The sequence below is a fragment of the Toxorhynchites rutilus genome, chromosome 2, assembly GCF_029784135.1.
Source record: "Toxorhynchites rutilus septentrionalis strain SRP chromosome 2, ASM2978413v1, whole genome shotgun sequence".
NCBI lineage: Eukaryota > Metazoa > Arthropoda > Insecta > Diptera > Culicidae > Toxorhynchites > Toxorhynchites rutilus.
The window spans coordinates 32931949-32958550 of record NC_073745.1 but is presented as its reverse complement, the minus strand read 5'-3'; the positions used below and the strand labels follow the sequence as shown (position 1 = coordinate 32958550).

The following is a 26602-nucleotide window of genomic DNA, read 5'->3' as shown; positions in this document are numbered from 1 at the left end:
TTAAATAAAAAGGTTCCGAAAAAAAAATTATGAGCGCGTAGCTATTCTAATATTTCTAGGTGGGACAAAAAATGTCCCACCATGCGTTATTACGCATCAAAAAGGTGGGACATTTTTAATACCACCATGCCCCATGAACAATGAGATGAACAATTGAATAACTGTAAAATGTGTAAAACGCCCTAACTGCCAAGTTTTGATTGGTCCGATTTACAGTTTCCCCAACACAGGCTTCAAAATCGATGCACCTGTGGAAATCCGCTTTGCAAATATACATGCAAGTCGGAGGTATTTTTGTTCCCATCGAGCTGTGTTTCCCTAATACGGACTTCCAAATCAATGTGCCTGGAGGAATCCGCTTTGTCAAAACATGCAAGTCGGGGGTATTTTTCTGTGTAGAGTACTTTTGTACTCGTTGGTCGTTGTGCGGACCGGAAAATGTTTCCCCAAAACGTACTTTTAAACTGAGAAGAAAATCACCATTTCAGATACTAGAGGTGAATAAGCTTTCGCGGTTCGAGAACTACGTACACATGAGATGTGTAATAATTTCAGAGTGAAAACACAATGAAGATACCCAAAAATATAATGATCGTTTGACAATCCTTCCGTTCACATATTTTGGAAGTCCTAGGCATCATATCAAACGTTAAAGGACGTTCATCAAATTTATTTGTAACGAAGAACATAATCTAAAGGGTTTGTCACATCAAATTGCATCACGGAAAAAACGCTGTAGAAATTTAATTTTTAGGAATTATATCTTCAGCTTTCGCTTATAATCAGATAAGAGTGTATAGATCACGTTGGCCATGCGTCACTGTCAATTTTTCTTAAATTTGGAAAAATGTCGTCGAACGAAAAAGAGCGTCGTGAATTAATCCTGCGCACTCATTTCGAGAATCCGGAGTTGTCACATCGGGACATCGGTAAGATGCTGGGAATCGTCCAATCCACGGTCAGCAGAGTACTAAAACGATACTTTGAGAACCTAACCATCGACCGGAAGGTGAAGAACGGCAAAAATGGATGCTCCGTCAGTGAAAAAGATCACAAGCGCGTAGTTAAGCAGTTTAGGCGTGATCCGAGAAGTTCGGTCCGGGATGTCGCCAATAAGCTGAATTAGTCAAGTTCATTCGTCCAGCGGACCAAGCACATACAAGGTTCAGAAGGCTCCTAACCGTGACGAAAAGCATAACATGGTGGGGAAGACGTGAGCCCGGAAGCTGTACACCGAAATGCTGACGAAGCCGCATTGCCTGGTAATGGACGACGAAACCTACGTCAAAGCGGACTTTCGTCAGCTGCCAGGCCTGTTCTTCTTCTCCGCAGAGGACAAATTCAGCGTTCCGGAGGAGATTCGCAAGCAGAAACTATCCAAGTTTGCCAAAAAGTACATGGTGTGGCAAGCGATCTGCTCTTGCGGAAAGCTGAGCGCCCCCTTCGTGATGACCGGCACGGTAAACGGGCAGGTTTACCTTAAGGAGTGCCTACAGAAGCGCTTACTACCACTATTGAAGCAGCACGAGGGCCCGACCATCTTCTGGCCGGATCTCGCTTCGTGCCACTATTCAAAGGACGTGTTGGAGTGGTACGAAGCCAACTGGGTCACCTTCGTGCCAAAGGAAATGAACCCGCCCAACGCGCCGGAGCTTCGCCCAATAGAGAAATACTGGGCGATTATGAAGCAGGCCCTCCGGAAGAACCCAAAAGTTGTCAAATCGGAGGTGGACTTCAAGAGAAAATGGATTTCTGTTAAAAAAAAACTACAACCTGACGTTGTACAGAACCTTATGGACGGGGTAAAGAGGAAGGTGCGAGCATACGGGCTTGGGCTCGAAGTATGAATAAAAAGAAAATGCCAAAAGTTGTTTAATAGTTTTTATTTTACTGTCTAAAATTTTCAAAAGAATCGGTATACTGGGCGAATTTCTACAGCGTTTTTTCCGTGACGCAATTTGATGTGACACACCCTTTATTCCAAAAATTTCGATGCATTCTAAAATAATATTCGAAGTGGTAAACAAGTGGATTGCACAATATGATTGCGTAGTTCTACGTCGAAAATATGCGGTCGTGTCCTAGATACAACCCCTTACAATTTTTTTCTAGACTTGTTGTTATGTTTGATCCAGTGCTGTGCGGACAATGTTGCCTGATATAGGTACTGTTTGGCTTCCTTCCGACGATCAAAAGTGTTCACAGCCAAGTTTATCTTTGATGCAATCATGGCTGACTTCCTGAAAGTGAAAAGTTCTCAAGATCCAGTCGAAATTTCGTCGCAATCAAATCATGAACTGTTCGTGTTCTTGAACGCCCACACTAACCACCATCCGTTCACCCTTATTCTATTCCAGAAAACCGCTGCATAGAGCTCCACTCCCCGGACGGCATCCACTCGTGCATCCTGCGTGCCGTGGACCCCCAAGAAGCGACTATCTGGTTCAACGCCCTCCACTCGGCCATCGGCACGAGCACCCAAAAGGCCCTACACGACGCGAATCGAGCCCTGGCGTCGATGATTGGCGAACTGAAGTTCATCGGTTGGCTCAGTCGGAGATGCGGTGGTGAACAGGTAAACCGCAAATCACATCCCTTTACTGCTCTTATTTTTCTCCTTCCACCCAATATGTCGCCCAAATGCTTCTTTAATGGGTTGTTTCTTGTATCGCTCACTGCCTATTAAAATCAGACCACCATCCTCCACTATCTCGAGTTGAAAAATTACAAAATCATTCCGTTTATATCGCAATCATCCAGACAATTTGTTTTCAATTATTGCCTTTTGTTCTTTTGGGTTTTTTTTTTTCTCACAGGCGCGCTATCCCGCGCTGTCAGTCGAATTTTGTCTGCTTAAACTCATCTATATCCCATTCTGTAACTTTCATCTCACGGGTTTTTTTGTCTTGTTTCATTTATTTTTTGTCTGTCTCACTTTCTCTCCCACACAGAACGGACGCTCCAGCTCGGAAAGTTCGGACGAATTAGACAAATGGCAATCAATTTTCGTAGCCGTCACCGATCGCGAGTTTCGGTAAGTGTGTAACAGTTTGTCGTTTGTATCCTACCCGCTAAGCAGGGCAGCGAACACAGGATATGTCGATTCCCCGGATGCAGGAGAGGCAGCAATCTATCGGGGCGAGTGAGGGAGCGCGGACGAGATAAATATTTGTTCTGGTGGGAATCCCTGAAGCGTTGCGCCGCCTTCTGCCGGGGGTGGAGGGTCAAGTTGAAAGTAATTGGAAACAGAACGACGGAGTGCAAAATTGTGTTAATGGTGGCCAGATGGTAATTGTCTGCTATGCTCCGATCTGATCTACCGATTGTGACAGTGGAATATAATTGGTACATTTATATCTATTGGCGGTATTGAATCCGATGTTAAGCCATTTGATAGAGAGGTTGAAGCTGTTAATTGTGCAGTGCGGTTGTGTGTATGTGTGGTCAATATCAGTTGAGACCGTTGATATTTGTGGCGGCTTTGACACTGATATCAATCTGTTAGACTGTGCTTATGGATGACATAATTACGATATTCCGGAGGATTCGAATGAAATTAATGGAGTTAAGGTTAGATATGTGAATAGCTAGATTTGTGTAAGGTTTATCATAAACCCTGCATTTGAGATGCGATTTTTGGCATCATATGGTTCATATTCCACTTCGCAAATTCAAACGGTAGAAAATCAACTTTTTTTTCAATTCTTCCAGTCTCATCCAGCTTCTTCTAATTATTCATTTTACCTCATTTTTGAAATTATTCATCCTATCTATGGAATAGAAACATTACTGTTCTTCGGTTGTCGAAATCTGAAATCAACTCTTTATCGTAACAGAAATCAAAACCAACTCGGTTCAGTCAACAGTTGTTTCAATTTCAATGTTCCGTTGACTATGAAGATTCTATCATCTTCATAACTGAGAAATCATCTTCATAACTGGAAAAAAAAACTATCGAAAAAAATAATAGCTACAAAAATTTCATCAAAGGTTAAAATTTGAGAAATCTATATAAATAAAAATTCAAAGCAAAATCTGTTGGTAAGCGGAAAACCCGAAGAAGGGATGGTCCGATTTTAGCCTTCTTTATTTTGTTGTATTCGTCTCTTCCCGTAGATCAAAAAAGTAGAGAGAAAAACCGGAAAATTTCCGGAAAACTATGAAGGAAGGTCGGAAAATTCTGAAAATTGAATTCCCACATATTCGAAAATTACATCATAATAAAGGGTGTGTCACATCAAATTGCATCACGGAAAAAACGCTGTAGAAATTCGCCCAGTAGACCGATCCTTTTGAAAATTTTAGACAGTAAAATAAAAACTATTAAACAACTTTTGGCATTTTCTTTTTATTCATACTTCGAGCCCAAGCCCGTATGCGGGTTCATTTCCTTTGGCACGAAGGTGACCCCGTTGGCTTCGTACCACTCCAACACGTCCTTTGAATAGTGGCACGAAGCGAGATCCGGCCAGAAGATGGTCGGGCCCTCGTGCTGCTTCAATAGTGGTAGTAAGCGCTTCTGTAGGCACTCCTTAAGGTAAACCTGCCCGTTTACCGTGCCGGTCATCACGAAGGGGGCGCTCCGCTTTCCGCAAGAGCAGATCGCTTGCCACACCATGTACTTTTTGGCAAACTTGGATAGTTTCTGCTTGCGAATCTCCTCCGGAACGCTGAATTTGTCCTCTGCGGAGAAGAACAACAGGCCCGGCAGCTGACGAAAGTCCGCTTTGACGTAGGTTTCGTCGTCCATTACCAGGCAATGCGGCTTCGTCAGCATTTCGGTGTACAGCTTCCGGGCTCGCGTCTTCCCCACCATGTTTTGCCTTTCGTCGCGGTTAGGAGCCTTCTGAACCTTGTATGTACGCAGGCCCTCCCGCTGCTTGGTCCGCTGGACCAATGAACTTGACAAATTCAGCTTATTGGCGACATCCCGGACCGAACTTCTCGGATCACGTCTAAACTGCTTAACTACGCGCTTGTGATCTTTTTCACTGACGGAGCATCCATTTTTGCCGTTCTTCACCTTCCGGTCGATGGTTAGGTTCTCGAAGTATCGTTATAGCACTCTGCTGACCGTGGATTGGACGATTCCCAGCATCTTACCGATGTCCCGATGTGACAACTCCGGATTCTCGAAATGAGTGCACAGGATTAATTCACGACGTTTTTTTTCGTTCGACGACATTTTTCCAAATTTACGAAAAATTTACAGTGAAGCATGGCCAACGTGATCTATACACTCTTATCTGATTATAAGCAAAAGCTGAAGATATAATTCCTAAAAATTAAATTTCTACAGCGTTTTTTCCGTGATGCAATTTGATGTGACACACCCTTTAAGCGTTGCTAGTCCATTCGATAATTGCGCTATCGAAATTGATCTTTGTTCGTAAGTGGAAATGAATTTTCAGACGAAATAACGCATTACCATATCTTATATCTATCTATCTATATAAATTAAAATGTAAGGCAAAATCTGTTGGTAACCAAAAAACCCGAAGAAGGGATGGTCCGATTTTAGCCTCCTGTATTTTGTTGGATTGGTCTCTTCCCGTAGATCTATTGATCTAATTGGAGTGGAGAGTGGAGCTCGGAAAATCCTGAAAGAAGGTCGGAAAATTCGGAAAATTTAATTCCCACATGTTCGAAAATTACATCATGATAAGCGTTGTTAGTACATTCGATTCGAAATTGATGTATGTTCGTAAGTGGAAATGGATTTTCAGGCGAAATAACACATTTCCATATCTAATATCTATAAATGAAAGTGGAAGGACAAATGTGTTGGTAAGCGCAAAACTCGAGGAAGGAATGGTTAAATTTTAGTCATCTATATTTCGTTGTATTCGTCTCTTCCCGTAGATCAATATAACGGAGAAAAATCGGAAAATTGAATTCCCATATGTTCTACAATTAGCTAAGCGTTGTTAGTCCATTTGATGTTGGCGCTAACGAAACAGATTTTGTTCGAAAGTGGAAAAGGATTTTCAGACGGAATAACGCATTCCTATATCTTCTATCTATATAAACAAAAATGGAAGGCCAAATGTGATGGTGTGCCGTAAACCCGAGGAAAGAATAGTCCGATTTGAGCTGTCTTTATTTTGTAATATTCTGTGTATCAAACATGTATTCCATGCAACGGAGAAACATGTTATTTCCAAATGCTTGAAGAATCTTGAACGAGAATTTTGTCTGGGAATAACGAATTTTTGTAGAAGTACTAGACAATTTATAGTAAAAGGAAATTGTAAAGTGTCAAAGGGTAATCAATCAATGAAGAGTTCTGTGATTGGACTCACTAACGTTCATTTAGTAAGAAAACGTGGATATTTGAAAGTATTCAAATCAAAAAATCTATTTTGGGCGGGACGAAGTTCGTCGGGTCAGCTAGTTGTTTATATTTTGATAAAAAATGCAATTTTTTAAAATTATTTAAAATTATACGTCTCGATTAAATCACTGAGCGTTTTTGTCACGTCTAGTTTATATCACTGAGAAAAAAATGTTTCGCTTTTATCACGTTATTCGAAGCATAAGAAATATTATGAAAAGTTAAGATCTTTATTAAATTACTGAACAAAACTAAGCAGAAAAAACATTTTCAAGCAATTATTCCTACTGTAGGGAAGAGTGGTATTCACGGAGCTTAAGGAAAATATTTTTACTGGGTGATTTGTAGCGTATACATCCCATTTATTTAAAATGTCTCTCATATTAAAGGGTGTGTCACATCAAATTGCATCACGGAAAAAACGCTGTAGAAATTTAAATTTTAGGAATTATATCTTCAGCTTTCGCTTATAATCAGATAAGAGTGTATAGATCACGTTGGCCATGCTTCACTGTCAATTTTTCGTACATTTGGAAAAATGTCGTCGAATGAAAAAGAGCGTCGTAAATTAATCCTGTGCACTCATTTCGAGAATCCGGAGTTGTCACATCGGGAAATCGGGAATATGCTGGGAATCGTCCAATCCACGGTCAGCAAAGTACTAAAACGATACTTCGAGAACCTAACCATCGACCGGAAGGTGAAGAACGGCAAAAATGGATGCTCCGTCAGTGAAAAAGATCACAAGTGCGTAGTTAAGCAGTTTAGACGTGATCCGAGAAGTTCGGTCCGGGATGTCACCAATAAGCTGAATTTGTCAAGTTCATTCGTCCAGCGGACGAAGCAGCGGGAGGGCCTGCGTACATACAAGGTTAAGAAGGCTCCTAACCGCGACGAAAGGCAAAACATGGTAGGGAAGACGCGAGCCCGGAAGCTGTACACCGAAATGCTGACGAAGCCGCATAGCCTGGTAATGGACGACGAAACCTACGTCAAAGTGGACTTTCGTCAGCTGCCGGGTCTGTTGTTCTTCTCCGCAGAGGACAAATTCAGCGTTCCGGAGGAGATTCGCAAGCAGAAACTATCCAAGTTTGCCAAAAAGTACATGGTGTGGCAAGCTATCTGCTCTTGCGGAAAGCGGAGCGCCCCCTTCGTGATGACCGACACGGTAAACGGGCAGGCTTACCTTAAGGAGTGCCTACAGAAGCGCTTACTACCACTATTGAAGCAGCACGAGGGCCCGACCATCTTCTGGCCGGATCTCGCTTCGTGCCACTATTCAAAGGACGTGTTGGAGTGGTACGAAGCCAACGGGGTCACCTTCGTGCCAAAGGAAATGAACCCGCCCAACGCGCCGGAGCTTTGCCCAATAAAGAAATATTGGGCGATTACGAAGCAGGCCCTCCGGTAGAACCCAAAAATTGTCAAATCGGAGGCGGACTTCAAGAGAAAATGGATTTCTGTTTAAAAAAAACTACAACCTGACGTTGTACAGAACCTTATGGACGGGGTAAAGAGGAAGGTGCGAGCATACGGGCTTGGACTCGAAGTATGAATAAAAAGAAAATGCCAAAAGTTGTTTAATAGTTTTTATTTTACTGTCTAAAATTTTCAAAAGGATCGGTCTACTGGGAGAATTTCTACAGCGTTTTTTCCGTGATGCAATTTGATGTGACACACCCTTTACTTTAATAATTTGAGAATCAACAACTATGAGATACTAGGTCTGTGCTGTTTTTCAAATTCGACCCGCATAAGAGGCAGTAGTTTCATTCCAAGGTAGTCGATGATACTTTTTTTGTTGTGATGGCTTCTGCGAATTGAAGTATGTATCTATTCATTCGTACTAGAAGGCGAAATGAGCTTATTAAAAATATCATTAAAATCGCTAGTCTAATTATTCAGTGGTAAATTAAAATGATTATTTGATGTGGCTTGTTTTTTTTTAGCAGTGTAAAATATTTCAATACTGCAGAAAGTGACAACTTTTATGTGACCGAAACAACGGGAACAGACCAATGGCATTTTTATTCTAAAATGATTCACTTGCACGCTAAGACATTTGCACCTAATTTTAGAGTACCTGTATGTGCTAAATACAGTGATGTGTGATTTTTGATAGAGGTTCTGCCACATAAATTAATTCGAGTTTTAGAATTTTAAATTATTGTATGTGGCGAAAACTTTTCGGTCGATTTTTTGGGAAATGGATAGTTTCAAAGATACACCGAAACACTCATGGTTTTACCGATCACGAGGTATATAATTGCGACAAATTATTTTTCGAAACATTAAAAACATTACATTACAGAACTGACAAAACAGGATAACTTTCTGACCCGTGTTCGTATGTTTCTGACACTCTTAAATTGCAATTGATGATAATTGGAAGATCGAAGAATACTTTATGTTTCAAAGATGTCACGTCACTTTCAGTTCACTATCGGAGAGCTGCTATTGGCTTGTTGGACCGGCAATCATTTTATGAATGGTTCCAAATCAATCTGTTTTGGAAGCTCTGATGATTATAAAAAAAAACTACAACTAAAAGCCGTTTTATGGATAGATAACTGCTATGTGCACCATTGTGACGATTTTCTCGCATAATAGATTGATAAGAATTTGTTTTATCGTCGAGTGCAATATCGATTGCTCAATCAACGGACCAGGTGATAATTCAAAAGTAGTTTTATGTTCTGAATTATACTCTGCTCTGCAGATATAGTTGGAAATAACAATCATACTAAATTTCGAAATACTGAACAAGGCACTGAAGAAAATCAATGAGAATTTTAGTGTTTTGGCTATTTTAACCTTGGCAGCACGTTTTGTTACCCGCCATCACGAAATTTTGGAGGCAAATAGAAGAACATTTATTTATTTAATGAATACGAAATTTATCTGCCAAACTTGTTTATCATTCCTGAGCCTGTGACTAAAATCAAAGTCATTGTCAAAGAGCTATCGTTTTGTATCATTGTTCCATGGACTGTGATTTGTCTTAACTATTATCCGTGAATTACGAGCTGTAAAATCACTCCATCGCTGTTTGATGTTCTATGTACGTGCCGTGAAGTGAAATCGTGTGTGTTTGTTCTAATTCGCACATCCGCCGTAGAGATAAAATATCAAAACACTGCTTTGGGCATTTGCAGTAGTTTTGTTGTTGATATTCAGCAATTCACCGATTGCTTCCCACTCCCCTCGTCTATTGTTTCAACCCGAAGCGACATCTGCTGGAATAAACCGCAACCTGCTACAGCAAAGCTGATTTACACTGCTCGAGCTTAATTTCGTCATCTGTATCACCTAAGCACAGGCGCTTTAGCACCAGCTGTATCATCTAAGCGTAGGCGCATTACTATGGCTAAAAATTGTGCGAAGTGCTCAGAAGCAATCACCGGCATCGACGTCGTAGTTTGTCGTGGATACTGTGGCGCTTTATTTCATATTAATAATTGCTCCGGGGTAACTCGTGCGATGCAATCTTACTTCACATCCCACAAGAAAAATCTTTTCTGGATGTGCGACGGATGCGCGGAGCTATTTGAAAACTCACATTTCCGTGCTATATCGGATGTAGCTGATGATAAATCTCCACTCCGTTCTTTGACGACAGCTATCACCGAATTAGGAACTGAGATCAAAGAGCTGCACTCTAAGCCTGCAGTTCCGCCCTCACAAGCAGCAAGTGTGCAGTGGCCTGCCATCGAACCCCGAAGGCCTACTAAAAGACTGCGTGAGTTTGACACTGCTTCTCGTGTCCCTGAATGCCGTGTGGGCTGCAAGAAACCACAAGATAATACTGTGATGGTTCCCACTTGCAACAACGACATCGACCAGAAGTTCTGGTTGTATCTTTCGAGGATTCGACCAGACGTCACAGTTGAATCCGTTACTGCTTTAGTTAAAGCCAATCTTGAAATCGACGTCGATCCTATGGTGACGAAACTCGTCCCCAGAGGAAAGGAAATAGGGACGCTGTCCTTCGTCTCTTTTAAAATCGGCCTTGATCAGTCGTTGAAAAACAAGGCCCTTGATCCTGCAACATGGTACGAGGGTTTAGTATTCCGCGAATTTGAGGACTACGGCTCCCAAAAATTTCGAGTACCCGAATCAACAACAACGCATTTGAAGCCGACATTTACAAACACATCATCAAACATGACGCTTTCATCCCGGGACGCAACGATTTTTAGCCACATGGAAGCCCTTTATCCCCCCATCACAGTCGAGCCTACGCTACCACCGATCAGCAGTCGTCCCGGCCCTGTGTTTGGGTATGGAGACGGGGACTTCCACACTGTCGCCAAAGGCAAGTACACGTCCGATGTTCGAATGCAATTGATTTTTGTACCTGATACTCCATACGATTCCAGCGAACCGACACCGTCTATTGATCCATCCTCATCATCAGTATGGATACCGAGAAGCATCCCCGAATCGACCGACCATCCTTTCTCGGTTTATTACCAGAACGTCAGAGGTTTGCGTACTAAAATTGTTCAATTACGATTACTGCTTCTCAGCTGCGATTACGACGTGCTTGTTCTCACGGAAACGTGGTTGCGATCCGATATTGATAACGTCGAAATTACATCTGCATACACGCTTTTCCGATGCGACCGTAGTAGTCTAACCAGCAATTTTTCTATGGGAGGCGGGGTGCTGATAGCGGTGAAAAAGCACCTGAAATATGAGCATGTTCCACTTCCGAATTGCGAACAGCTTGAACAAATCGCAGTTCGTGTGAAAACCGCACATCGCTCAATGTATATTGTGGCCATCTATCTCCCACCGTGCTCTAGTCCAGACTTATATCTCGCACACGCATACGCAGTGCAACACATAGCGGATCGTTCTTTTGGGACTGACATCGTCATATCGGTAGGCGACTTTAACCTTCCTCATCTCCGGTGGCTTTTCGACGATGTCATAAATGGTTACATTCCATCGAACGTTTCATCCGAGGCCGAGCAGTCTCTTATAGAAAGCATGTTTACTACTGGCTTCCAACAAATCTGCAATCTCGTGAACACGAATAATAGACTTCTGGATTTAGTATTTGTTAATAGGCCAGATGAACTAGACCTCATAGCACCGCCTATTCCAATTTTACCTGTGGACAATCATCACCCTCCTTTTATTTTAATACTTGACGAAAACGTGGACGATTCAGCACCTGACGACTGCAATGTCACCAGCACCTGACGACTGAAAATTGAATGTGTCATTCAATTTTCAAGCTTGTGATTTTGACCGTTTGAGCTTTAATGAGTGACAGAACCGTGGACGAATCACTTTCGACTTTTTACGATAAGTTGTATCAAGTTTTCATTCAACATGTTCCTCGAAAAAGACGCGCATTTACCTCGGTTATTGGCAAACCATGATGGACTCCTGAGCTGCGGCACCTACGCAATAAACTTAGGAAAGTACGTAAAAGGTACTTCCGGACGAGAATTGAGAGAGAACGCAACAAACTTCGCGAAGTGGAATCAAATTACAGAGCACTTCTTCTGTCCATTATATATCTAGGATTCAGTCGAATGTAAAAAGTGATCCTTCGCTCTTCTGGGACTTTGTGAAAAAACGAAGATCATTCACTCGTATTCCATACCATGTTAAATATGGAGAATCTCATGCAAGCTCAAATGCAGAAGCAGCGGAACTTTTTGCTGCATTCTTTGAGAGTGTGTTCAGCAAAGTGTCGCCCGTTAGTCGTCGCAATTGCTTCGCTAACATTCCATCGTATGACATCGCATTCCCGGTTTTGCAATTCACCATTGAAGATGTGAGGAAATGTTTTGAAGAACTTGACACCAAGAAAATATCGAGTACCGATGGAATACCTCCCTTGCTTCTTAAAAACTGCTCTTCCACCTTGGCGACGCCCATCGCATTTATACTCAACCGTTCACTGCGCGACCGAACGTTTCCGGCTGCATGGAAACGCGCCTCTATTGTTCCGATCCATAAATCCGGAAACTGCATTTATGTCAGCAACTACCGTGGCATATCAATACTGAGCTGTCTGAGCAAGGTCTTCGAAAAGCTAGTGCACAAGGCTTTGTACAACGTGTCAGCTCCAATCATCTCTGATACCCAGCATGGCTTCATGAAACTTCGGTCTACTACAACTAATCTGATGTGTTACGTCACCGCTGTATCCCGTGAAATAGAACTCAGGCGGCAAGTAGACTCGGTGTACATCGATTTTGCGAAGGCTTTCGACACTGTTCCGCATATCCTTATAATCAGCAAGATGAAACACATGGGATTTCCCGATTGGTTTATGGAGTGGCTGTGGTCATACTTATCGGATCGTTCCGCTTATGTGGTGGTTAATTCTTCACAATCTAGACCATTCAATATTTCATCTGTCGTACCCCAGGGTAGTGTTCTCGGCCCGCTGATTTTCAATCTCTTCATAAATGATTTGTCTTCACTGCTCTCTTCGTCTAAGCTATATTTTGCCGACGATCTCAAATTTTATCGGAGTATTACCTCGCCTCTGGATCATGCCGCCCTGCAAGACGACATAAACACTGTGCTGACATGGTGTGGCGATAACGGTATGCGGGTAAACAATAAGAAATGCAAGATTATCACCTTCAGTCGACGTTAAAACCCTGCCTACCACGAGTATTCCATGGAAGGAAAATCGCTTGATCGAGTCAAATCCATCTGCGATCTAGGAGTGACCATCGACGCTAAACTCACGTTCAACGAACACATAGGAATCACGGCCGCCAAAGCTTTCTCTGTTCTTGGATTTATCCGTCGACACGCTTCCGATTTCACCGATGTTCACGCATTGAAGGCGATATACTATTCTCTGGTGCGCAGTATCTTGGAGTATGCTGCTCCTGTCTGGTGCCCGTATCACACATCCCAGATAATCACCATTGAACGCATACAGAGGAAGTTCATACGGTTTGCACTACGTCATCTTCCATGGAATGACCCTGTTAACCTTCCTCCATACTCCGACCGTTGCCAGCTGATCGACCTGGGTACCCTACCCAGCAGACGGGTTTACATGCAGCGCTTATTCGTCTTTGGCATGCTACGAGGCTACATTGACTGCTCTGAACTTCTGGAACAAATTCCATTCTACGTTCCACCGCGTCGTTTCCGGAGCTCCTCGTTTTTGGCACTTCCCCGCCACAGGACCAATTATGGTTACAACAATCCGTTCGACTCGTGTCTTCGTGCTTTCAATAACGTGAGTGATGAGTTCGATATGAATTTGCCCAAAAGCTCGTTTCAAAGAAGGATTAGGAATATTTTATAATTTAAGTAGTTTAAGTTAAGTAATAATTTCAGTCTGTGCGGCTAGGGCGAAGACGGTGATAAATAAATAAAATAAAACAAAAATAAAAATAATTACACGGAGCACGAATAAGAAATTATGCGTCACAGTGCCACATGTTATCAGCATGGAGAATAGATACAGGTATCAACCGCAAATAGTTGCTCTGAAATATATTATTTGATAAAACTAACAGAAGGCAATTTAAACAGAGCGACAGTTAAATACATGAGCAATTCGATTGAATGGTCAGAACACAGCAACTGTTATTAAAATTACTATACTATTTTTGAGAAAAATAAAGAGAAAATACTATGAAAAAGCCCGATGCGTTGAATAACATTGTGTTATGATATGTTGTATTAGGTATTCATGTATTCATGTTTTCTATACATTTTTTATGTCATACGAAAAATAGTGTTTAAATCATACATATTGAAGAAAAGAAGATGTTTCATTAGAAAAAAATATCTGTGTCGAATATATCACGTTTATATTATATCACGCCACATGTTGTTTGAACGTGGTATAATCGAAACGTTACTGTGTTTTGAAAATTGCAATTAATTTTTTTTAATCAAAAACAAACTTTTTTTAAATTCTCAAAAAAATTATATGAATGTTCCGTACAATTCTCAACAAGTCACTCATACGTCGGAAGATGGGCTCTTTTACGTTTTAAGTTTTTCTAACAACAACTTTTCATGTTTTCTTTGAAAAAATTACAACTAATCCTAACTTCATTTAGAGCCAAGATAGCGATATAATGACAACAACAACATTCTTTATCTCATCAAAATATGAAGAGTTTTAGTCGAAGATGACAACTTTCTATCTTCTATACTTTCTGGTATATATTCCATTTTTGTATGGAGACTCTTGAAAAAATAATGTTTTAGTCGTAAATTTTTAGTGTGTAAATTCTCGCGCTTGACATGTTCATGACGTGTTTCTTAATAAAAAAAAAAAAGATTGCAAAATGTGTCAATCGCGATAATTTATACCCTAAAATATAACGAATTAAACATTAATGGAAATTTTCGAAGAAAACATGAAAAAGTTGTTGTTGGGAAATCTTTTTCCCTGTAGCACTGCCCTTCTTCCGATGTACGGATGACTTGTTGGTAATTGTATAGACAACTAATATATTTTTTGTTTAAAATTTTTAAAAAACACGCCTTTGAGAAAATATAATTTTGATTTTCAAAATATTTTTGTTTAGATAAATTTTGTTAATTTTTAGGATATTTTTGATTGAAAATTTTAATAATTTGCTAATTTTATTTCTAAACCAATATTTTGTTTCATAACAACAACTTTCTTATGTTTTCTTTGAAAATTTCTAATAATGTTTGATTCGTTTCATTCTAGTGTTTAAATTATCGCGATTGACATATTCTGCCACCTTTTTTCTGTTAAAGAAACACGTCAGGAACGTGTCAAACGCGAGAATGTTACGGGTAAAACATTATTTTTCCAGGAGTCCCCATACAAAAATGCCACATATTCCAGAAACTATAAAAGATGGAAAGTTGATAAAACTTCATATTTTAATTAGATCTAAAACTTTGACAAATACACTATATCTGGAGTTGAAACAAAACTAGAATTAGTTGTAATAGTGTCAAAGAAAACATGAAAAAGCTATTGTTAGAAAAAAAAATTCCTGTAAAAGTGGGCATCTTCCGATGTATGGGTGGGTGTCTTTTTGGAAATTATAAGGGTTATTTATATGTATATATATATATATATATATATATATATATATATATATATATATATATATATATATATATATATATATATATATATATATATATATATATATATATATATATATATATATATATATATATATATATAAGTTATAGTTGCTGGGCAACGTTCGGGTTTTTAAAAAAAACTAACACTTGACTGCGCCAGGTCCTAACTAGAACTAACTAGATTTTATTTTCCAAAAGCTTTTATTAATCACAAAACACTTCGTCAGCATTCCATGCCATTGTTGTTGTCCGTCCGTTGTTTATGTTTATCCGATGATGCGAACCGATGCTGTCGAGATGTTTATGTTCCCATTTCCAGTCTCCGGGATCGCTGAATCTGCACCTCGCGCGCTTATCTGTTGGCGGCAATTATGCCGTTCGAATTTGTTACCGCCATGGGTGGCGGCAATGCAGCTGCTGTTGATAATCTATTGTAGGGTTCTCTGACACACCTGTCCGTAACTTATATATATATTACTTAACTTATTACTTAATTACTTAAGTTACTTAACTGATCAATGTTATTACACCTACAACGTTTCACTGCAATCTGAGATGTTGTTGCCAATGGCCAGTCGAGTTGAATGAAATTCGTCAATACAGACATGGGATTTAGTGATTTAGTTAGCTCGTTTTAATTTTTTAGAACATTAGTATATTTCGTTGAAGCTAGTTCAAGGGTTCGGCTCAAACTGACCATCCCTGTTTATAACAGTTATACTGTCCATCAAACACAAACACAATTAGACAGATCAATTGTGAATACAGCACAGATGAGTTATTTCGGATCTATCAGTGGAACGACAGACAGCATCAAGAGTCATACGTGTGTGAAAATCGAATTTCGTCAAAGATATAATTTTAAATTTGATGGCGTATTTTTGGATTTCCCAAGAAATTCTTAATCAAATCTCGATACTCGATACAGCCGCGAATCTCTAAAAACGAACACTCATTTTTGAAATTATTCCATTTTTCTGTGGAATGGAAACTAGTTAAATCGTGAAATCGAAACAAGTCTTCGGTTATCGAAATCCAAAATCCAATTATCATCGTAACGAAAATCAAGTGTATGCAATCTGCTCAATGCTCCGCTGATCGTCTTCATGAAGATTATTTGCGAATAGGTCATCAACTTCGGGCACTCCACTTTTTCAAATGATGGCCTTGTGAATTTAATGTAGAGGGAAAATATTTTCGTCGAAAACTTTATAAAAAAAATCTATTTTCAAGTGTAAATACAAAAAAAGGGGAATTCACACGCAAGAAACAAAACTTCTCTCTGAGTATTCAAAGTCATACACGACCGTCGTATTTGTAATTTCCCTACTCTTGTCACATCCCAATTCCTCCATGAAACTCCATCTTTCGCTTCTAAAACTTCGCTATTTAACAAAACCGCAACTCGCCCTGAGGCTGCACCAATTCCGAAAAGAGACGCTCTCCTCCGACGATTCTCAGCCAGGGTGTTTTCTCGCCTTGCTGGGGTAACGTAGAGCGAAGGGGCTGCTCTCGAAACCAGACCAACGTCACCCACAAAAGCCGCCGGCAGAAAGATACCACCGAACCAGCAACAAACAGCGCCAAACTTTTGCTCCGACATCACTTTAGATAAATTATACGTAAAATCAGGCGGTTTGTAAATGATGCTGGCAGACACAGAGGTGGCGTCTGGTGCAAATGCAACGTAGTCTCGGCGATTTTTTAATTTGATGCTGCACGTATTTGTCGCCTTCAATCTCGGCTCATGTAACTGGGCAAAGCATCCTTAAAGCTCATTCTTACTCAACGGAACATTGACGTGATATTTTCCCCGATGCCGAGTGAACGCCCATGGCGTTCTTATCCGACCCGTTGACTAGAATTGATCTTAATCCGATTTGGCTCGTGGTGAGCCGGTGTCAAAATAAGGCGCACACAAGTTTTAATGTGATTAGTTTTGTGCCGTCAGAAAGCGTGACACGTGCTCGTTACCGACTCACCACAGTCAATACGAAATGGGAAAGGCTTTACTCCCTGTCTCACCAAGTGCCACATACAATTAGCCAACTATTGCTCCTTCGACAAGCTACGATTGCAACAAGCGAAGACTCACCACAGCCTAGGTGAGACATCACCGAGCCTTCCTTTCACCCGCGTGGTAGTGTTATAGTATTACAAATTAAATTAAACTGACAAATTAATTATGCATTCTATGCGGGATCTTGCTTCCAGCTTCCTCGAAGAGCAGTGGACAGCTCGGAGCAATGTCAAACAAAGTAATCCCATCCACCGTTGTCCCTATCTTGTTTCCCTTGTCTGAATCCAAACATTCAGCTACCTAACGTATGCCTCCTCTGAGCGTCGGAAAGGTGTTTGTGTCTGATCAACAAGTGACAATGCACATTTCCCCCTTTTTCCGAGAAAACAATGATAGGTCCCACCTTGTGAAAGAAAGATGCCGTCAGTATTCTGGTTTTTTTTAAGTCCTAGGGATCAGTCAAAGTTAATCCTAGCCAAAAGTGTTACAGTACCTGTTCAATTTTGGCAACAAGTTTTGGCAAAATGTCTCGTAGCAGAAACTTAATTTTTGTTGCAAGTTTTTTCCTTCATTATGTGGTAACAGTTGTCAGTTCATCTGATGTTCGATTTTTTTCTCATATCGATTTTCTGTGTACTTATTTATTAGGTTGTGTTTATGTATTTTTGAATTAATTTATGTATCTATTTCTCTCATTTTTATTCATAGAATAATCCAACGCCAAATCAGTCGTAAATCTACCGGTTTTGACGCGGCTCTCTATTATTCCTGAAAAACTTTGTACATATGACGGCAGCTACCTAAAATCACAATTTTTTTAGAGTAAATGGTCTTGGTTTGTCCAATTAAGGGTGTTTTCACGCAACTAGTAAATTCAAATCGATTTTTCTCCATGAAAATCACATATAATCATTACGAGTTTAGTTTTGTTGAAAAGCCCCAAGTCTAGTTGCTAATACTACTATAAGGTGTTGAAATAATTAAATTTTTCATGTTTTTTAACGATTTTCCTCAAAGAGAAATTATGATCATGGTTTGTCCGGCTTTAGAAATCACCATTTTTGAATGAAAACATTCGAATTCTCAATTAGATGTTGCATTTATCGTTGCTTGAGTTTACTGTCGTCATATTGATCCATTCATAATTTAGGCTTTGGTCAGAATATTGCATTTTCTTGGGCATTTTAAAAGTGTTCACCTTAACACACTCAACATAGAGAAACTTTATTTCTGCTATGCGCGAAGGACACAATAAACAAACTGCAGCGCGCCAAACGGTTGCCATTGAAATCAAGTGGACAGAACATTATTGAATTGGACAACTCATGATCAGAATTGAGTTCATCAAAATGCGTTAATTTAATGGTTTAGCTATGTAAATCTAATACTGATGGTGTGCAAGAAAGATGTTTACAATCAGAGTTGCCAACTAAAATTTTCAAAAATCAGGGCAAATGAAAATAAGAATCAGGATCAATCAGGATAGCTTAAAGTTTGTGCGGATTTTTAGGAGAACAAATCCATCATTTTTATTGGCAGATATTCATTTATTCAATTATATGTGCACAGTTTTGTTTCTACAATCTTTCGCCATGGTTCATACAGCTTTAAAATTCTATCCTATCAAATCATGTTTGCTATCTCGTCGAAAACTGCTCAAGATATTTTTTATGCTGTCCATAGAATCGAAATTATTGCCCTTGAATTAATTTGGTAGAGACCTGAACCTATGATAATCTGAGAGTGTAATAATCGGTTAGTTTGAGAGCTGGTGACTTAGGATCTCATACCATGACTCCAAAATAATTTATTGTGTGATTTATCGAGGCATGCAGTTTGGCGTTGGCCTGATGGAAAGGCGACGTTGACTTGCTTCGAAATGACATTTCCGTTACATTTATAAATCGCAGATGGAAATACAATCCATTGGAGGTGTTTTATTCAAATTGTGTTGAACCCACATATCGTCTCGAATTACGTAACCAAGCTGCAGCAGATGCTCATCAACGGTGCATTTAGAAATCTGGACTGAACTTGCTAATTCATTTGTCGTATACTGTCGTATTATGTCGTATCACTCTTGATCAACGTCTCGATTTATTCATCATCAATGGCGGCACGAATTTGCTACGAAAACAAAAGGGAACCTTTATCTTCTTTTTTCCAGTTCCACATAATTCTTAGTGGCTAATATTCTTTCTATTATTTCCATACCCAGTCTATTAATAATCCTTGTTTTATTACTTTTAGTACTTTGTTTTATACTTGAGCAAACTTTCACTTGCCCCTTTTTTAGAATTTCCACAACTATGCATTCTTAGTATTGTGGTTCGTGATACTTTGACTACGACGATAAATGTCATACATTGGGCCTGATCACGAGCGTCACTCCACGGTGAAAACGAAATGAATTGTATGCAATTGGTAAGCATTTCATTCCGTTTTCACCGTGAAGTGACGTTCGTAATCAGGCCCATTCTTTACGGTTTTTGAATAATTTATAATCATATACTTTACAAATAAAATCTACTAAATGTCTAAAACTCTACAATCCTTGGCATAAGAAAGAAAATACTACGTGTTTTAAGCATTAAAATAAATATTAATACGTAATAATAAATAATAAACGAAAGAAAGCTTATTTTATGTATGACAGTTATCATTTCCAACCAGTAAATCTTTGACAAGAATCCCGGTATACATTATACGGATCCTGTTAATTGTGATAAAATAAAAAACTAAAAAATCGGGAAAAAATAGGATCACTTCTGAAAAATCAGGTAAAATCGAGTGTTTGTCAGGATGTCAGGATACGAACCAAAAAGTCTGAGAAATCCCGAAAAATCAGGAAGGTTGGCATCTCTGTTTACAATATTTGTAAGTGTTATAATCCAGAAAAGGTCTGAATACGTGAGAAATAATCATCTTGTGATCGATTAAAAGTTAGCTCGAATGAGGGGCGCATTGACACCAGTAGATGGTGTATTTTATAATCCTTTAAAACATGTGATTCCGTAAAAAAAAGTAGTATAAAACTACTGTAAATCATGAAAAAGATAATTTTATTTATTTGTTTTGAAACATTCGAATGCCTGATTTGACAAAGGTGTGCTGAATTAGAGCATTAAAAAAAGTGGACACACCATGATCATATTTTCGACTGGACAAAGCAAAATCATTTACCTTATTTATATTTTTACTTGTTTAGCTGAGAAGATATAATGAGACAAACCGATCAGAGAACACATCTCGCTACATTTACGGATTTACTTCTCATTTGACTGAATCCTAAATGAACAACGTCCAGATGATAATGATCAGTCGTATCGGGGGGAAAGATTACTGAAATCAATCTGAACCAACAAATTCTAGGAGGTTGTGTTCAAGACACGACCGCATTGTTGACGTAGAACTACACTGTAGTTTAATTGAAGTCGCTTGTTTATAACTGCGGATATTATTTTATGATGCTACGAAAATTTTGAAATAGCCATTCTACCAGTTTGGTCGCCCTGCAATGTTTATTTTTATTGTAGAATCATTTGATGATCAAACAAATGATTCATTCTTGTGCTCGCCGAACAATACATGCTCGAGATAAACGCAGCTGTCATCCTTAGTAGTAAAAGCTTTGCTACTGGCAAGCGAAACCAAATCACATACAAAATTCCAGAATGACATTTACTTTCTTGGTGACTAAATAAGCGAAATAAACTCTATCTGCACGAGAACCCAAATAAATTAATGACTTATTATAACTTATTGAATAACTTGGTATTCCACAAATAATGTTTTGGTGCACAACCTTAACACCCGCTTCACCATAGCGCCAGTTCAATGAATTGATGCAATTTGATAGGCACCAACAAAGCCTTTATGATGACAGAAAACAAACAATGTTAACTGCTTGGAAAAAGGCTGAATATTTGCCTCAGCAGCGATTCATTACTAATACCCTAGTGTGAATAATTCCCTCTCACTATCTCCCCTCCCTACGCACACAAATATCCATATATCGATGACTTGAAGCAACTAAACATACACACACTTATCTCTGTTTTGCGCTCAACAGAATCCCTTTCTGTTAATATTGCCAGTCTAGATTAGCTTAGCTGTCATCCTTTGAGGAGAGAGTTTTCCTACCGTCATGCGAAACCAAATCACTGACAAAATTCCAGAACATTTATTTTCTTGGTGAGCTGACGATAGCCTAGCCTGATGATTCCCTACACAATTGTGTAGCTCAAAACATTAATGCAATGATTGCAATGCCAGAGACATCAGTGAGTGAGTAATTTGGTCGCGTCCACAGCTCAGTCCGACACGAAGACATATAATGGCGCAAAACAAGGAAGAACAAGAGATGATAATTGTTCTGAACACTGACACTGAAAGTTTGCCTTTCCTTCCTTTCCTTGTTGAATTAGAGAGACTTTAAACCTCTTCCGTACATTCGTTCTAGCCTTCAAAAAGGCCCTTGGAAAACTCTACTCTTTCCTCATATTGCTCCTTCAACCCCATTGCCTTGAGAAAACCATTCGATCCCTCGCCGTCCAGCTCGCCCAGCAACGGTGTTGTCCAGTCGGTGTCCTGACGAAGAATGAAGTTTGCATCAGCAAGATCTAATGTTTTTATACTCTACGCAAATATTCCCTTTCGTACTTCTTCTTTTCCTTTGTTCACGGAGACTTATGATTTCCCCTTCGTTGCTCGTCGATAAGTTGCTCGTTATTGACAGCTCTGTTCGGGGAAGCACACAAATGGACAGAACAAATGTATGAGGAAATGGGAATACTTCCAATTTTCATCAATTTAAACCATATACAAACTATGGGATTGCAATGTATAGCATATCAAACAAATCTTAGGGAATTTCCGATTAGTTTGGTATGTAAATTGCCAAAATCCGTTTACGGCAAAAATAGTTATTAACGTTAACTTTATTTCATAAAAACGTGACCTGTTTTCTGATTTGGCACCCTTAATGAAAGACGTAGTTTTATGTCAAAAAATATCACCAGTGTAGACGACCAAAGCATTAGTACCTTTAAGCTCGAAGGAAACTTTCCTGGATAATGACTTTTCAAGTAAGAGAGCTCTAATCACACAGCACAACTCACGTTCGCAAGAGTGCAACTTTGCAATGTCGCAATAACTGAATTAAATTGCGATCCTAACCACACTTTTGCATCTACCCGAGTGGCGCGAGTGCTTGTTTAGTAAATAACACAGAAATTAACGAACACCCCACCCAAAAGCCCTCGAGAGTCTGAACACAGTGAATCACTGCGGAAAGTCAAACCACTCACCACATACATACAAAATAGGGAAAAAAAAAAGCTACGCGCAGTGGCACCGACAGAACCTCACATATTCCGCTTAGTCCGGAACAAACACGGAGTCGCAGATTCCCCTCAGCAGCAAGGTGTGAACATATTTGCATATTTGATTATACACATTCTCTACCGTCTCTGAGTAGATGAGACGGGGTAGTCTTTCCGCAAAAAGGAAGGCGACAAAGGTGTTTATCGGTACCCTCGAGAATCCTAATCCACATTTCGAGAAACAGATTTTGTGTTTTTTTTCTGCTGCTCTGCATTCAAATCGCAGCTTTTGCACCGCCGGATTTCGCGAGACTGTGAACGAGTTTTATAAATATTCAAACACCACCAAGTTTATCATCGAAATGCACATTTCGCACCTTTCAGAACGCGCGCTAACACTCTCATCTCAACTTTTTTTTTCCCGATTCCAGATTATACGAAAGTGCTCCGTGGTCTGTGGAAGCGTGGAGTAGACCGTTTGAATGTTGTCCCCTGGTAACGACACGCCTGGCCGGCACTGGCAACACTTCCACCGTAGGATCCAATTCGGTAAGCGTTTTCTTTGAATGGAAAATTTCACCCAGTGTTCTAATCTGATCTTTTCTCGCCACAGAGCGCCCAGTCCAATATTTTCTGCGTCCGATGTGGCACAACGCGCGGAATACTCAGCCACTGGTTGCGGGCGGAAACCAACCGGGATATGGCGGCGTGGGCCCGGGTACTGGTGCAGGGCTGCCACAGTGCCATCATTGTCCAGCGCGAGTTCTCCTTCCGGTGCTTGTACCAGGTAAATCGTCGCGACGTTCCGTCGATCGTAATCAAAATGCAAATGTATCCAATTACGTCCACACTCCCCTTTTCGTGATCCGCAAAGCAGCATTTCAACGACGATTAAAACCCGATAAAAATCAATGACTAATTTAGTCAATTTGGCATAGTTGTTGTCGGTACCAAATTGGTCGTCCCCGGGGTTGCCGGAGGAATTTGACAGCACCGGGAGAGATGGTTCGGTCCATCGCGTGAGATTACCCAACAAGCGTTCCGCATGTTGGACAAATGACCGATGTAATGATGATAAAACTATGTTTGGGGCGGGGAAGGTCAGCTACTAAGTAGGACCACGCTGTTCATGACACGGTAAACAGGAATGTTCCGAGCCACACTGGAAACCCATTACATGGAGACATTTGGGACCGGAGGAGTATGAATGGCGGGGTTACAATCATTTGAATATGTAGCACCAGAGTGCTGTTCTGTTTCAATTAAAATTATTCGTTCAACAATGCCCTCTGAATTTGTTCAATTATGAACTGTCTTCATACCAACTTTATTTTATCTACGATTACAAATTTCCATCGAGCACTGCTTCTCACATTCGAATCATTAATTTGAGTATTCCAGTGTTGGTGCATCGGTTTGTAGGAAGACAATCAGATGTAAAAAATATCAAGAAAGTTTCAAAATTAGAAATGATCCTGACGGTTTTGCGGGCTGTTTTAGAAATCCATTGATAGAAACGAAACATTTTCCTGGCAATTTATATGGGTTGAAAACTTTAACCCGCCATTCATATTTAGTAAGGTAAACACAGTGCTCCCGTGGCCGAGTGGTTAGCGTCATAACTAACATGCCGGGTGTTCGGGTTCGATTCCCGTTCTGGTCGGGGGAATTTTTCGTCAAAGAAATTTCCTTCTACTTGCATTGTGATCACGCGTATTCTAGAGCTTGCCACTCACAATGCATTCAAGGCGTGTTATTTGGCATAGAAATCTGAACTAAGTACTAATAAAAATGACGCAAGTAATACTACGTTGAGACGGCGAAGTTCCTCTAGGAACGTTAGTGCCATTGAAGAAGAAGAAGAAGGTAAACACAGCAGATCATAGATAGTCCAAATGAACACGTTGAGCGCCGAATTGCGCTTTTAATTCAACCCATATCAAGAGTGTTTGTATAATATCGATGTCGGTTCCAGCTTCCAAAGATATTTTGTTGTATAAATTGAAACTAGTCAGAAATTCGAATAGAAAGAAGTCACATTTTGTAACACATCCGAATACAAACCATATATTTCTTCATTTTCTTATTTTGTAACTGTCAGTCCCGGTCAGTCAGCGCTTTTCTACCAAAAAGCTCAATGTCGATCCATAAGGACCGACGCAGGGCTCAAATTATTAATATCCAATGAAAAAAGTCAAAGAAGGGTTGTGTCCGAGACACGACCGCATGGTTGACGTAGGATTCCGTTAGGCTATCTGTTGATTTTGGATATGTTTGAAGAATTAAATGATTTGGTGGCCCCGAAAAGGGCTGTTTTGTTGGATATTGTTTGTTCACTCCATCAGTGTTTACAACCGAGTGATGATGACAGAATGATGGTAATTAGTCGTTAGATGGTGCGTATAGAAGATGCCGAAGTGGAATAAGATATAATGAAAACCGCCCTCTGTGACCCTAGACAAGATGCCTCCTGTGTTATGTATGGATGAAATAAAGAAACAAAACTCATCAATGTTATAATTACCAATACCGAACACAACTATCAATTTTTCTCATCAGTAAAGACATTTTACTTTAATATAGAGAAAACATATTTGAAATGGAAAAGGTAATTTTCTTTTAAAATTTTTACTTTCTGTGTGTTTATTCAACCCAATACGAATTTTAATTGGACTAACAACTAATATTATATGCAGAGCATATGGGAAATCATTTTTTCGAAAATTTCTTCACTTTTCCAACTTTTCTCGCAGTATGAACTTTCCTTGGGAACACACCTTGGTTTTTATTTATGAAAATTGAAATAAACCGTTTCATATATCAAGTCATTTTTGACACAACTGCTACCATATACAATTTTACACTTACACTTGTGTTAAATTTTACACAACACACGATCGGTCATTGATATGAAATTTCACAAAGCAACCAAAATTGAAGTTCCAAATTTAAATTTAATTTGCTAGAATTGATCGTTCCACTCACCTTACTTGCAATATAAAAATGCCCCCGACTTGCATATATTTGCAATGCCGATTTCCCCTGGGCACCTAGGTTTTGATGTCTCTGTTAGGGAACACATTTCGGTGGGAACAAAAGTTCCTCCTACTTTCATGTATTTACAAAGCTGATTTCCCTCGGGCAGCTTGGTTTTAATGTTTCTGTTAGGGAACCACCGCATGCGTCGTCAATTTCGACCAGTCAGAAGTGGGTATTTTCGTTAGGATAGGGGTTGAGATTTTTCAATTGTTCGATGGTTGGTTTCATGACATATATTATTTTATTCAATATAAAAAAAAATTTATGGAGTGCCAAAATCGATTGACGCAAAAATCGCATCAGTCCATCATTAAATGACTGAGCAGTAAGCGTTTGAAATTGGACAATTTTTACGATGCGCTCCATTTTCAATTTTCAATTTGTACCCCAATATATTCCCGAAAGACGTAATCCTACGTCAAAACCTGAGCAGTTAGAGTACAACAGATCTTTGATAACAGAAAGGCATGGGGGCGTTTTGAAATGAAAATTTCCAATAATTTTGTGGATGGTTTGTCAAAACGGATTTTCATGATAAAGTACTTGCTAGAGGACTAACCTAGAACCCAAAAAGGATAATCAGACGATTGAATAGTTTACCACGATTTATCAGATCTTATTCACACGCTTCAGTTAGAAATACATTTCAACGTTTTATAAATTGTATTATTAGTTGTTACACCGAATATATCAATTTCAACTACATCAATTTAAAATGTGTTACAATATAATATAAATTGTGTAGCTGTCTCACGAGCTGCAGTTTCATACATTGAACATTCTTGAAAATCTTTTTCAATTTTTTTT

General features: G+C 39.6%; 1 protein-coding gene across 2 annotated transcripts in view; it reads left to right on the top strand.

The window, feature by feature from the left end:
* The window catches only part of LOC129770177 (beta-1-syntrophin), a 652823-nt gene that overhangs the window by 618776 nt on the left and 7445 nt on the right, over positions 1–26602 (top strand). For both annotated transcript variants that reach the window (XM_055772842.1, XM_055772843.1), the window contains 4 exons: positions 2358–2575; positions 2952–3034; positions 23188–23305; positions 23370–23543. In XM_055772842.1, coding sequence (XP_055628817.1) covers positions 2358–2575; positions 2952–3034; positions 23188–23305; positions 23370–23543 — 593 coding nt within the window. The remainder of the gene's footprint in view (positions 1–2357; positions 2576–2951; positions 3035–23187; positions 23306–23369; positions 23544–26602) is intronic.